This window comes from Podarcis bocagei, assembly GCF_964188305.1.
Source record: "Podarcis bocagei genome assembly, chromosome: 2".
Taxonomy (NCBI): Eukaryota; Metazoa; Chordata; class Lepidosauria; order Squamata; family Lacertidae; genus Podarcis; species Podarcis bocagei.
The window spans coordinates 98,462,663-98,477,410 of record NC_138126.1 but is presented as its reverse complement, the minus strand read 5'-3'; the positions used below and the strand labels follow the sequence as shown (position 1 = coordinate 98,477,410).

Below are 14,748 nucleotides of genomic sequence, written 5' to 3'. Positions count from 1 at the left end.
AGCTGGAACAACACTGTATTGCTACTACAGTGTTACCTCGGGTTAAGAAATTAATTCGTTCTGGAGGTCCGTTCTTAATCTGAAACTGTTCTTAACCTGAGGTACCACTTTAGCTAATGGGGCCTCCCGCTGCCGCTGCACGATTTCTGTTCTCATCCTGAGGTAAAGTTCTTAACCCGAGGTACTATTTATGGGTTAGCGGAGTCTGTAACCTGAAGTGACTGTAACCCGAGGTACCACTGTAACCCCAAACTCCAAGCCCATTCCCCGCCCTGAGAAAGGATGAGGGCACTGCTAGCACATCTGCATCTCCTTCCTTTAAAGGGGGAGAGAGATACCACCATGTAGAAAATCTTTCTGATTCCAGGAAAGGGCAGCGTAGCAGTAAGCCATGGAGGCCAGATTTTGCCCAGCTGCCACTCTGAACGTTGCCTACCTGCCGCATTGGCTGCCGTCCTCAGATGGACTGCGCCTCCATTCCTCTCGACCTGAAGTGGGATCTGGCTGGTTGGTTTCAGAGAGACGGGCGGCTTCTTGATCCCCCTTTCCAGAGACAGGATGCTCTTCTCTATCTCTGCGATCTGCAGCTCCATGCTGTCGTCGTCAAAAGCGTCTCCCGCCGGCTGCAGCTCTGCTGGGTGTAGCGAGGGTCCGCTGATGCTGACCGTCTGTGCCTGGGCGTACTGTGGAGCCGAGGATGATGAGCTGGGCGCAGCCACCCCAAACGCTTTCAGCACGTTCTGGAGGGGCTCTCTCTCCCTGCACCGGGGCCGCCTCTTGACCGTGTCAGACTCTGTGAGATTGAATTCCAACACTGCGGGGCCCTCTTTCGCCGGGGTCTCTTCTTGCTCTTCCCCATAAGGCTGAGTTGAGGCAGAATCGGACTCTGGCACAGCGGCGTCTGCCTTGAGCTGCCCAGTGGGCTTCGGACGCTGCTTGATGGTCAAGTTGCCTTCTTCCGCAAAGGGAATACACTCGCTGGAGCTGTTCTGAGACGAACAGGGAGACTTGGCACAGCCGTCTGTCTCTGCTGTTGCTTCCTCCTCCGTGTCGGACCGGGTGTCCTCATGGCTGTGCTGGAGAGCTTCCGTCATGGCGACCGCGGGTTCGCTAAACGTCCGTCTCTTTCGGGGGACGTTGCCTTCAAAAGCCTGGCTTTGGCCACCGGCGGCTTCCACGCTGCTGGGGTCTGCTCGGGCTGAATTGTGCAGGCCCGTCTTGCTGGCCGACTCCTGACCGGGACCGGTGGGTTTGGGGGACTTCAGAGGCTTGGCCAGGCTCCCGTCAGCCACAGGCCCATTGAGCACGGCTGCAGCATTTCTCAGAGAGCAGCCCCTGTCACGAGGGCCATCTTCTCCTCTGTCCTGGGAGAAGGAGGGTCCTTTTTGTGTCTCTTGGCCCTGTTCGTACTCTGCACCCACTGGCGCGCTGGAGACCGAGCTGAGGCGCTTGGGAGGCGGGGGCGGGGGGCCCTTCCTCCTGGCGCGGATGGCAAAGGACTGGCTGCGCGAGACCTTGGCGGCTGACGACGGCTGCGTCCGCGGCACCTGGCTGCGCCCCGGCCGCCTGGTCAGGGTAGCGTATGAGCCCACGGAGCTGGCGGGAGGCTCCTCTTCCTCGGCCTCCCCGTCGGACAACGCGTAGCGGTTCAAGCTGTGCGAGCGCTTCTTGTGCTTGAAGCCCTCGGCGTTCTGCTGCTCCGCCCCGGGCTTGGGGGGCGCGTGTGGCGGCTCTGTGGGGCCACAGTGGGAATGGAGGTAGGAGAAAGCTTTCTGGGCTGTCGACTGCAGGATGGTCCTCTGGGCAGAGAAGGGAGCGGGGGCCTTGGCCTGCTCAGGCACGGAGGGCGAAGGAGGCGGCGGAGGGGACTTCAAGGACACGTGGGGGTACATGAAGACATATGGGGCGGTCCCCTTGCTGGCCGTGTGGGGCGATGCACAAGGGGACGTGGCTGGAAATGTCTCGGGAGGCTCTGTGTGGGGAAGGAAATCCCCCTTCAGAGCGCTTGGTCTCTGGTACTGGTCCATCCCCTCAGGCAGATTTCTCTCCCTCAGAGGGCTTCCAACACAACCGCTGGAATAGCCGTTGATTCCCTCAGGGCTGCTGAGCTGCGGGACAAATTTCCCATAGTTCTCTGGGTTGGGCCGACTCTGCGGGGCAGCGGAGTTTTCTGTGAGGCGGGGTTGGGTAGAAGAGTGTCCGCCGCTGCCACCGCTGCTGCCACTGCTGCTCTCGCCGCTTCCCAAGCTCTCCTGCGAACGGCTCGAGGTGGTGCTGTGGGACAGCATGTTCTCTTGGGAGTGCCCCGACCCCCTGGACCGCACCCCGATGCTCTCTTGGCTCCGCGACATGCCCTGGGTGCTCTTGATGGTCAGCGTCTCCTGGCAGCTGTTGGACATGGCCGTCTGGAGCTCGTAGCTCAGTTCGCTGTCCTGGAAAGTGGTCATCTTGGGCGTGTGGGGAGAGTGGCACTCCCCGTTCTCGACAGACTCGATGGTGACGATGTCCAAGGCGCCGGGGATCTTGCGCCTGAGGGTGCTGGTGTCGGCCTGGCTCAGGCTCTTGCGGAGGTCGGTCAGCTTCTTGACAGCCAGCATGAGCTTCTTCTGGTGGCCTGCAGGTGGCACAAAAGGAGCAAAAACTAAGTTCGGGGATTGTGGGAGGCAAACGCTTCTACTGGAAGACTCCAAGCACAAGCAAGGGGAAGCTCAAAATCCTGTCTCATCCTCTCAGGCCAGTGCTTTGGAGGCAGAGCCTTTATCAGCCAAGACATTCACATATAATGTAGAGTAAAAGAAGCAGGCCCTGCCCAGACATAAAACGGGACCAGGAGGAGGCTCAGCCCCATGCCCAGTGTGGTGAAGAAATTAGGGTGTCAAGACTAGGAACAGAGAGACCTGGGTTCAAAACCCTACTTTGCCCAGAAGCCCAGCTGCACCTACTTCACAAGGATAAAATTGGGAGTGCAGCTGTTAATATTATTATTATGAAGCTAACACATTGTTTCCTAAACTTGCTCCTTTAGCTGTTTTTGGACTACAGTTCCCATCACCCCTGACCACTGGTCCTGCTAGCTAGGGATGAGGGTAGTTGTAGTCCCAAAACAGCTGGAGACCCAAGCTTGGGAAACCCAGCCTAATGATAAAGATATCTGAAATTCTACAACCACAACAAATGGCACAGGTGGCAGTTGCACTAACTCAGCCTTGCTGAGGTGTTTTTTAAAGAAAGACACTTCCCCATGAAGCACAACATGTCCCCACGTGCTTCGAGGGATAACAGGCTCTTCTTTGTCACGGACCCCAGTCCCTCACTTCTGGGGCCTTCCTTTCACCATGTCCATAAAAGGAACCGGCTGGCAAAGAGGTCACTTTCTACACCTGCATAGTAAGATCTCTTTCCTCCACCCTTTGGGGGTTTTCTTGGGCTGAGGGGAGAGTGTATGAGGATGTAAAGTGATCTTTTGTTATCACATAATTCTAGACAAGGCAATGAGAGATGCTCTGAGGGAAGAAGGGGAAAGAGTAAGCTGATGGGAAGGGAGGGAGGGAGGGAGGGAAGGTAGGAGTGGGCCATGGGAAGAAGACACTTGGCTGCCCCAAGCAGGCCTTGGGAGCAGCCGCCTGTTGTGTGCCCCCGATAACTTCTACGTGTGGCTGGTCGGGGATGGAGCCAGCGGGCATATTTTGGCGACACTTACGAACGGGGCTTGTCTTCCCCTCTGCCAAAACAGGCATCCAATTACCCTGGGAATTTGATTCACAGCCAAATACCTCACTAATTATTGCCTCCCAATACGGGGACATGGTTCCCCCCCCCTTTTCTCCCCCTCTTTGTCAGAGCGGCCTTTTGGCAGTGAGCCAGTCTAAACTGGATGGCGAGGCCCTAACATGGGAACAAGTCCTTCCTCGTCAAATCAGGCCATGAAAGAAGGTGGGAAGGAAAACACACAGTGGCGGGAAAGGGGGGGAGTGCCTCCTATTCAGCGGGGGACCCTGAACCCTGAGGTTTTTGGGGAAGGGCGGGGAGGACTGGACTAAAAGTGACACCCCTGAGACGGACACAGAATGCTTCCCTCATGAAACGGGGGGAAACGGACAGTCTCCTTGCCCCAAGTCAAAACCCAATGCTGCGTTCTGAGCAAGGGGAGGGGAACACTGCTGTCTTTGTGGGAGGAAACATAATAAAGGGGTAGCCTCTATTTGAAATAAATAAATCACTGTTTCTAAGGGTGAGCAATCACCTAAGAATGCTAGTCAGCACACATGCGCCTGGGAAACAAACCAACAATGAGCATATTCTGGGTTAAGTACCTTCTTATGTGCAGGTTCAAATGGCCCTTGTTTGTGTGAGAGAGAGTGGTATGCGTATGATGTTTCTGTATTTCCAGTCAGTGAAGTAAACTGAGAGGGATCTGCTTTCCGCCACCTCACCTGGCTGGGAGAGGTTGGTGCACGCTGCACAGCTGCCCATTAACAGTGGGAAGGATTCCCCTTAAGAGTAGGAAATGTCCAACAGCACCAAGCCAGTGCATGGCCAAACCACGGTTTCCCATGTTCCAGGAACAAGGGCAGGGTTTGAAGAAAGGGCAAGTGCCTTCTCATTCCACATTTCACTATGGTAAATTTGGTCTACAGCTCTCACCAGCCCCAGTAAAAAAACATCTGGAAGGTGCCTGGTTTGTGAAGGCTCCCTCAAACAGAGTTTCCCAAACTTGAGTCTCCGGCTGTTTTTTTGGACTACAACTCCCATCATCGCTAGCGAGGACTAGTGGGCCAGGGATGATGGGAACTGTAGTCCATAAACAGCTGGAGACCCAAGTTTGGGAAACTGTGCTCTATAGGGACATCTTGCGGTTAGTCAAACACCACCAGCAGGATCATTCATGGGTGCCTCCAGCCAATTTAAAAAGCCACCATAAATACAACATCTTTGGATAGCTGAGTTTTTCTCTGCTGCACTGAGATGCAAGGGAGGCCACTGTATGGAGCTCCTTTCAGATGCAGTTCCCCATCACTCATGTTTATGTAGTGCAGGACTGAAACAAGCAGCCAGGAGTTCCCCAGTGGCCCTGTTGGTTTCCCCTCTTTTCCCCTCACCGAGCTTGTTGATGCCAATCTCCTGCAAGTCCTCCCAAGTCAGATCTGTCACAATGCTGATGGAGTCATAGCCGTTGCTCACCAGCTTCTTGTGGTACTGGGGTAGTCCAAGGGCACTCAGCCACTCCATTAGGTCATCCTAGAAGACAGCACAACCACGATGAGCTCTTACAGCAAATCCCACGCTGCTTTCCACAGGAAGTTGCCTGAGCAAGTCTTGGGGAGCTTTATCAGTAAAGAGCATCCCACAGGCAGAAAGACGCAAGTTTCTAAATGCCATCAGCTCCACACATAGGCTTACAGCTGCCACCTAAAATATCTCGTGCTTATAAATGGATGTCGCAAGGATGAAATCTGGTAGTGGGGGAACGCTGTGTATGACACCCTGTGCTCCTTGGAGAAGGGGTAGGATAACATAAATGACACAATTATTATTATTATTATCATTATCATCATCAATACTTAAAGTGTCCCTGACAGAGAAGACTCAGAACCAGTGTTCGAAACTCCCATTGTTCTAGACACATTTTGCGACAAGGAATTTCATTAACGCAAGCTGTTTTTGAGCTCCGGGTGCAGTACTGCGCCTAGGATTTCGGATTACAAGTGCAGAGTGGAAGGAAAGGAGGACCTTTTTCTGCCTCCCCACTTCCAGCTACTCCCTGGAGACTGGAGAAGAGACCCTCTTAAGAATATTGGGGGGGGGGGGGTTGAACAAGGGAAGGACCGTGTGAAAAATGAACATAACATTTTAGCTGCAGTTCATTCATTTTCAGCTTTGTATTCTTGTTACAAAGAAAGTGCACCTAGACATTCTGTTGTTGAGCCCATAAGCTAGGTTTAAGGTGCCATTTAGCTCCTGGCTTTCATATCTCAGTTTCTAACATTGTGACATTGAAAAGTTGCTCCTTGTGAAATTCAGAATGGACAAGGAAAGCCCGGGCAGTGACAATGGCTTAGATTCTAATTAAGGTTCTGCTGGTGGGAGTGCCTAATAGGCAGAGTTCTGCTCATGGGATGCTCCCACAAGCAGAATGGGGGGGCATTTTTTTGCCCGTTTCCTTTCCCCCCTGCAGCCCCTTGACAATTTGCTTTGGGCGCTTTGGGGACCTTCTTGAGCAGCGTTAGAGGCAGTGTAGGGAGAAAGGGGATACTGGCTGCAGAAATCCAGCCAGAGAGGCGCAGTATAAATAAAATAAATAATAATAATAATAATAATAATAATAATAATAATAATAATAATGCCACTTCTAATGCACTTCTGTTGCATTCCAGTTCTCTCCACAAACAGAAGAAACTCTTTCATTCACAGAAGACTAGTTAGCATCCAAACCTTTGTTGAGAAGGAGGGGAATAAATAGTAAATGATTACGCAGCATATTATTATTATTTTAAAATGTACTCCGCAACCACCCTCTGTAGAAGCTCACTGTTAGCTCCATTTCACAGACAGAGGTAGGGAAACGAAGACTTGGCCAATGCAACGTAAGAGGTTTGTGGCAGAGATGGCGCTTGAGTTCAGTCATGAAGAGTAGGTTTTGCAGCCACAAGGTGGTTAGCTTAAGAACCCCATAACCCACTGAGTAAACCTGCCCCTTTGCCCAGGTCTTCAGGGCTTTGGGTTGCACCCTGATTCTGATTGACTGGCAGGGATGTAGCTGACAGAGATGTGGTCGATACTCACAGGGATATAATTTGGGAGCCATTCGGCAATGCTAAGCTGCCCAATCTCGGCGGATATTTTCTTCCTGTGGCCTGGCTTGGTCACCCCAATGGCTGTGAGGTCCTGGAATGAAGAGTGGCACAGGTGCCTTCATTAATATCTAACAAGCAGGCATGTGTACTATGTGGTCTATCACAGGATGCTTGATAAATCATGTGCAGCGCACGTTCTGCAATGGCACTCCTGGGAAGGTCTCACAAAACACCAGGCGGTTACGGTGCAGATGGGTGATGGCAGGGAAACCAAAACGTCTTCCTCCCTCCCTTTTGCTCAGCCCTTTCTGCTTCCCCATGCCTTACCTCCGGGGTCATGCGGCTGATGGTGGGCACATCGTAGCCCGCATTCAGGAAGTTGGCTGTGTAGCCCTCCAGCTGGAATTCACTCAGCCAATTGTAAATGGCTTCAGCATCCTACGGAGGGGAGACAGAGAAGTCCCTTGTGTGGCAGTGGTGTGGACTGGGAGGGGCCAATGCACTCCTGCAATCACTTCACGGAGATCCGTGATGGAGCACTTGCACTAGTGCATCCTGAATGCATCACATGCCCCTATGTCACCACAACTGTTGGATAAATGCAAACGAATCTCCCTGAACAGCTTTTTAAAAAGACTGCTGATTCTCAATCTCTAGCGCTCAGTCAAAAGGTACCCTGGCCATTTAGCCTGGTCCCAATAAGGCAGGTATCGGAGAGCCAGCATGGTGTAGTGGTTAGAGTATCGAACTAGGATCTGGGAGACCAGGGTTTGAATCCCCCACTCAGCCATGAAGCTCGCTAGGTGACCTTGGGCCAGTCACTGCCTCTCAGCCTAACCTACCATATAGGGTTGTTGTAGGGATTTTTAAAAAATGAAATAAGGCAGGTATCAATGGGTTTATGTTCTTTAATTGGGACTTGAGATTTGAAAGCTGGGAAACCCCCTGAAAAAATGGGGAAGAAACCCATCCCCTGAATTTTCCCAGGTTTTTTCCTGAGCCTTCACATCTCTGTTTAGGACCAATTCATCAATCCTGAACTTGCTGGCTCCACAGTGATCTCCTCTTCAACCCACTGTGCTTTTCAGCTTTCCCCCAATCCAATGCATATATTGTGGTAACCCCACATGGGACAGCATTCTACAGAGTCTTTGTGAGCACTGAAATAATAATGAAAAAAATAACACCACTTAATATTAAAATACTATAATTCTATGGTGTCAAAAGTGTTTCAGCCAGATAATACAGATTTCCTTGAGAATGGATAACTACCCCCCCTCCACACACACAAAAGCAAGAAAAATAATCCATAATTCATGCTTATAACAGTTTGGCAAGCCCAGCCAACACCTTAAGTTTCCAGCTCATATCCGACTTCCTGCCTTCTGGATCTGCCGTGCTTACCCAAAACTCCTCTTCTTTTCCTTTTTTTGGTCCCACATTTTGTCCATAACCACTTCCCTGCCCATGGCTCTCTCAGCAGGATCTTGTGTGATCCAGAGCATCAATCAAATGCACGATTTTACCATTAACTGATTCAAGCAGGACTGCTTTGCTCAACAAGCTGAACTCAGCCCTTGAGCCACGTATTGTGACCAGCCAGAAGCTGACAACACCCTGCTTCTAACTGGGACCTCTTTGTTCCTTATGGAGGGAAAGGTTTTTCTATACATATAAAAATGAAATAAAAATCCAAGTACCAAGCTTAAGGTGTTCTCTTGATAAAATTAACAGCTTGCCCCCAAAGTAATTCTAAACGAGTTGTCCAAATAAAAATAAGACATATACAGGGGTTACAATACAGCACAAGTGGGGCAAGCTGTAACCCACTGAGTTATTTTAATGGAGAGTGTGTCTAACTCTAGGATGGACTGGGGCAAGGTTGTTTTACACTGGTGCCATTCAAATTTGTTTCCTTTTACGGGGAGTAGCCTGATGCTAGAATCCATAGGTGTATATATAAAACATTAGCTAGATTGATTACAGTACCTTCCCTTCCAGGAGCTGCTCTGGCCGTAGATATTGGTGGGAGAAGATCCCGTCGTTGGTGTTACAGTTGGAGAGGGTCTGGTGCCCCAGTGTCCCTGAAAGGAGCCAAAGCACAGTCACAGGAGCCTCAGACAGAATCAAGGCAGGGCGAAATAACCCAGGGAAGCCTGTTCCTAGCTACACAACACTTGCTTATTTCAGTGGGGCTCGTGTGGGTGCTGCAAAGCAGCCTCATCAAAATGAATGAATGTATGAAGGCAGCGGTGGCACTTCCGGCACTTGTGAACAGAGAGGAGCGTGGGGAAATGTTCAGTAGCGGCCCGAACCTTATAAGGCATCAAAGTCTGCACACGGGGAAAGCCGTGCTTGCATTGTGGGAAGTGCTTCTTCCAGACCACCTCCCTCCTGAGGCACAGGAGCCAAAACATACGAGTACCAAGGCGTTCGAGAACCAAGGTACAGTGGTACCTCAGGTTAAGTACTTAATTCGTTCCGGAGGTCCGTTCTTAACCTGAAACTGTTCTTAACCTGAAGCACCACTTTAGCTAATGGGGCCTCCTGCTGCCTCCGCGCCACCGGAGCACGATTTCTGTTCTCATCCTGAATCAAAGTTCTTAACCCGAGGTACTATTTCTGGGTTAGCGGAGTCTGTAACCTGAAGCGTATGTAACCCGAGGTACAACTGTATGTATGTATATTCACAGTTAAACCACAGGTTAATCTAGACTATTTAAATTTTAGTATAATTTCTATCCCATACCATCTCAAAGACTCAACAGTAAAATGGAATATCTTACTTCATATGTGAACTATACAGAAAGCAAACATCAGCTGCTACCTACTTAACGCTGCTGTTGGCTGTCAACTCAAACAGGAAGGTTGGGAAGGTTTCCCCAAAGATATTTGGGAAGAGCATTCCACAACTGAAGGGCAGTCACCAAGAACACACCTCTCAGCACTCCCTTGCTTATTGACCCTGTCAGGCAGACAGCAAACCCCCTACAGATGTTCACCATTTTTAAAGTCCCTCTGCTTTCTATTTACTGAGTTTGCAATGTCAGTTTCGATCTCCCACCAGCCCTTTTGTCTCTCCTCTTACCTATCACGGAATTCGTCTGGCCATTGTGAGAATGCTGAAGATCCTCACCAGTCGGTGAAAGTGGCTGCATGAAAAAAGAAAAGGAGCCAAGACTCAGGTCAGAAATAAGACTGTACCAGAGAACCATGAAATGGGTGAACATTGTGACTTTTCTCTTCATGCTCAGCTTTTTTCATGCAGGGATTGTTTGCAGTTGACCAACTGAATGTGCCAAGGGTTAAGTGATGCTCCTCTATACTTAGCTGCTTGGGCACATGAATTCCTGCTACCCATATAGCCAAATTCTAGGCATGTAGGTCCCCACAGGCTATTTCCACCCTTCCTGGTACCTGCAGCTAAAACCAGAAGAGTTGCTGTTTTAGTCTTTTCTCTATGAAGAAGCAAAGTTAATCTTGGGGAACCAAGTCATGTGCAGGAATGCACATCATCTTCAAGATCTGGGCGAGAAAGCGGAGAAGTAGCAGGGAGGCAGAACAGTCCTTTGGGAGAGGGGATGAGCACTCGCTCTGCACACAGAAGTGCCTTGAGTCAATTCCCAGCATCTTCAAATAGGGCTGGGAATGTCCTCTGTATGAAACCCTGGAGAAAGGCTGCCAGTCAGAGTCAACAATACTGAGATAGATGGACCAATGATCTGTCTGGGTAGAAGGCAGCTCTCTGCACCATAACTCCCCAAAGACTGCAAAGTTCCTTTTCTACCCTCAATTATACAGAAATAGAGTGTTTTGACTTTGAATAGTAAAGGTAAAGGTAAAGGGACCCCTGACTGTTAGGTCCAGTCGTGGCCGACTCTGGGGTTGTGGCGCTCATCTCGCTTTATTGGCTGAGGGAGCCAATGTACAGCTTCCAGGTCATGTGGCCAGCATGACTAAGCCGCTTCTGGCGAACCAGAGCAGCACACGGAAACGCGTTTTACCTTCCCGCCGGAGAGGTACCTATTTATCTACTTGCACTTTGATGTGCTTTTGAACTGCTAGGTGGGCGGGAGCAGGGACCGAGCAACGGGAGCTCACCCCGTCAAGGGGATTCGAACCGCCGACCTTCTGATGTGGTTTAACCCACAGCGCCACCCGCGTCCCTTGTCTTTGAATACACCTGGATAAATCCCCGAGATGTCCAATTTCTGATTTAGGGGAATTGTACTTCCACCAGCACAGAATCTGAAGAGATATAGTACTAATTTTCTTCAAGTTGCTGTAATAAAGGGGGCATGTGCTTGTAGCCCAACAAGCAAAAAATAAGAAATTAATGAGTTGCTGATCTCTTTTCCCGTGAGGAGAAAAAAAATCAGCAAGCAGGGTGGGAGGGAGAGTATTTAACTCGAAAAACAAGATTAAGCGCATCCCTTGCACCCAACACAGCTCTTATCAAATACACAGCCCACTGTGGTTTAGAGACGTCTGAAACAAGACTACATTACAATAAAAAAGTGGGAGGCTATTCTCAGAGCTCATCACTTTTCGTTCTAAAGAGAATGTTAGATTTAATAGCCTGCTTCCTTACACCTTTGTCGTTGACTGTATGAACACCCTCAGTCTACAGGCAACTAACCCATGTTAAATGAACCTGGGGATGTGACCCAGGAACAGGAGATAACAAAAACTGTGAAGACTGGGGCGTGGCAGCAGTAGGGTGAACTGCAGGTTTCATGCCTTGGTGCAGAGAAATCTGTGCCCCTTTTACCTTGACATTCTCAATGAGGAGTCCAGTGATTTGCCCATTGGTGCCCTCAGTACTCTGACCGCTGCCAGCACTCCGGATGCTGCCAATGCTGCCCTCGCTGCCCACACTGTTCCTGTCACCTGCTGCTTGGGAAGAAAGGATAGATTTTGGCATGGGGGTAGTAAGGAGGGAGAAGAGCCCAGTTGGCCCTCAAGCATTAAAAAGGCAGGCAAAGGTAGGACTAGCACCCCATCACAGATTGCTCTGCGGGCCTTGCCACAGAGCACCCAAGCAGGCTTCCCTGGTTGCCAAGACAGGTCACTCGGTATCTGGTTGAGGCATTTCAGTCACAGCATGACTTTTTATTTCCTGTAGCAACATCCAGCTGTTGTGATCCTTTCTCCCCCCACCCCACTCCCCGCCACCCAATTTCGATGGGTGAGGTTGGGAAGCAACTTTTTAAAGAAGCATCTAGCAGCAGCGGTCCCTCTCATACAAGACTGACTGGGGGCGGGGGGAGGGAAATGTGACCTGGGAGGACACAGCTAGCAGGCAAGTTTGCATGAAATGATGGGGTGTATTGTTTGTGCAGCACGGAAGGTACCTCAATGGCAGATGTGCACAAGAGCATGGAAAGAAGGCATGAACAGTGGCAGGGATGTGCACACTGATGGGTTTATGCTTTGGGGGAGACTGGACGCTTGCGGCTGGTAGGCCTCGATGAGCTAAAATATGAACTTAAGGTGTATGCAAAAGCAAGGCTTTACCTGGATGAACACATGCCCTTTAGGCAGGGTTTATCAGCGACAGGTAAGAACAGCCCACTGTCCCTGGAAAAATGGTGGATAGCTACTGGGAAGAGGGAGGGGCAGTGGTGGGAAGGGGCAGGATCAAAGCATACGTTAAGGAAGGTGGACCCTGTGACAAAGATGTGTAGCGAAGCCAATTCTAAATCACTGAGAATTTTGCAGGAGGGAGCTGGGGTATAGCAGTGCCACATGAAATTTCCAGAAGAGGGATATTTCTCTATTTCTCTCCCCCCCAGCAGGTATCTGTGTGAGCATATGTGTGTGACAAGAGAGAAAATGATTTCAAAAGATATTTACTTGGGGTACAAAAGTGTGAGAAGAGGGTCTGGTTACACCTCCACCCCCAGCTGAAATCATATCCCTTTTCACCTGCTACTTCTCTCCATTCCTTCTCCCCAGCCCAGAGTTGTCCTCACTCATTCCCAGGCAGTGTGAATGGAGGACACGCTTGCCCAGCCCAGCAATGGCCCTGACCTGGGCTGTCAGGAGTTGGGGCTGTCCTGGTCAGGGCAGGTAGGCAGAGGGGTGCCTGCGGCGAAACGGGTGGAGGCTGCAGCCCACTGGGAGGGGTGGCAGTGGTAACCTGCTGGCCCTTGGCAAAGCTCTGGCACGGGGGCAAGGGCGCCATGCGGGGAAGAGTCAGGCCTGCATGTAGAGAACAAAACACGCGGGTCAGGAAAGGGGGCAAAAAGTGTGTTTGTGTAGGCAAGGAGAGCGGGGTGGGCTCCTTGTGTAGGCAAGGAGAGCGGGGTGGGCTATGGGGAAGGCTGCTGTAACTTAGCTGCTAATGGAGCATGTGTGTTCACGTAGGGGTGATGCTGCTGCTGCATTTTAAAAACATACAGAGGGACAGAATATCGGATGCTCATTCATCGGCCAGACTTTTCACAGATTTTTTCCTATAAAAGAGTCTCTCAGCAGTCTAGGATAAACATTAGCAACGGAGTCAGAGGAGCAAGTGCAGAACTTTGTCCTTCCTTCCCTGATTTTTTTCTTCCAGCCTACATAATAGGATTCTCAAAGTGCTCTACCCAGTTCTTTAGTTTCACCAGTTCATAGTGTCTACGGCTGGAGAAAGTCAAGAGAGCTCAAGGTGGTTTCCAAGAGTTACTGCAGCTTATGATGTGTATAGTCGTCTCATCACACTTCCGCCTCTGGCAAACAAGCGTTGCGTGGCTTTTCACTGTTTCGAAAACCTGCAAAACCTGTTTGACCAGAAGGCGGCAGTGGGAGAAAAGAAATGTGTGTCCATGCGTGTCGTTTCTGTACGCATGCCGTGAGAAAAATAAATACGCCACCTGAACCAAGCATCTCTTTAAACAACTTTCAAGTCCCTTAAAAACTATCTCCAGCCTCCAACCTCAGGTGGCCTGCAGTAAATATACACCTGCAAGGAAAACTGAACATCTGCAGCATCCATCCATGAGCTGAGTATCCAATCAGAAATCACATGGCTGGCCCCCAATTTAGCTGCATCCACAATTCAGTCAGTTTTGAGGAACGAGGGTCTACATTTGTCCCTGGTTAAGGTGGGATCTGAACACCTTCTAGAAAGAAAGGTGTGGAAGTATTCACACCTTTAACTCCCAGGACTACAGCTTCCTATAACCATACAGACACTGCTTTGCTAGGCTTCCACAGGCCACCTGCATATTAATAGTCATAACAGTTTATGTAGTTTAATACATTTTAAATGTACTTTAACTCCCATTCTTCCCTTGCTGAGAAAGGAGCAGGAGTGATGGGATTCCCCCGTTCCTTTTAAAGAGGTTCCTGCTCTCTCTGTTGCAAGAGGTCCTCCATGTTATCCTTTTCAGAAAGCACGGCAGAAGGGAGGCCCTTTGGTTATTCTTATATTCACGATCTTCCTCCTGCTAAAAAAGTGGGGAGCTTCCTCTTGTGCAAAAAGTGTGTTTGAACAGTACTGGGGTGGTGGTGTGAAACCATCGTGCCCTGAATAATCGTGTCTCTGGTGCTGTTTGACTTGGTCCGTGTGAAGGCAAGTGTTGGCAGAGAGGTCACTGTTATTGAGTTGCTAGGGTAGGAAGTGGCGGCGATGATAGGAGTTATTTTTGCAGGCGGGGAGGGGGCGGCGGGGAGAAGACAGTGAATGAATGGGGTTTACTGGGAAATGAAATCACAGGTTTTCCTACTCCCTTTGCAGCACCCCCCCATCACATCTTTGGCCTCCTCCAGAGTTCCCAGTTGTGTTCGTGGACCAACCTGTCCGCTTGCTGATGACTTCGACAATGGATGGAGGGAAGTAACCAACTCTGTCAGTGCCTTTCTGAGAGTCATGGATATGACCCTTCCAGCGTCCGTCTGCATGCTGCTCCAGAACCTGGTGAGAGAAGAGTTCTCATGATCAGTGGGACTTGGTGGATACAGGATGGCA

The 14,748-nt window shown here is 50.3% G+C and overlaps 1 protein-coding gene across 6 annotated transcripts in view; it reads right to left on the bottom strand.

The window, feature by feature from the left end:
• CASKIN2 (CASK interacting protein 2) overlaps positions 1 to 14,748 on the bottom strand; it is a 100,087-nt gene that overhangs the window by 5,207 nt on the left and 80,132 nt on the right. For 5 of the 6 annotated variants that reach the window (XM_081185076.1, XM_081185074.1, XM_081185078.1 and 2 more), the window contains 8 exons: positions 14,577 to 14,694; positions 11,566 to 11,690; positions 9,883 to 9,946; positions 8,784 to 8,878; positions 7,122 to 7,232; positions 6,784 to 6,885; positions 5,100 to 5,238; positions 437 to 2,614 (listed from right to left, as the gene is read on the bottom strand). In XM_081185076.1, coding sequence (XP_081041202.1) covers positions 437 to 2,614; positions 5,100 to 5,238; positions 6,784 to 6,885; positions 7,122 to 7,232; positions 8,784 to 8,878; positions 9,883 to 9,946; positions 11,566 to 11,690; positions 14,577 to 14,694 — 2,932 coding nt within the window. The remainder of the gene's footprint in view (positions 1 to 436; positions 2,615 to 5,099; positions 5,239 to 6,783; positions 6,886 to 7,121; positions 7,233 to 8,783; positions 8,879 to 9,882; positions 9,947 to 11,565; positions 11,691 to 14,576; positions 14,695 to 14,748) is intronic. The other variant, XM_081185075.1, reaches the window with a different exon arrangement.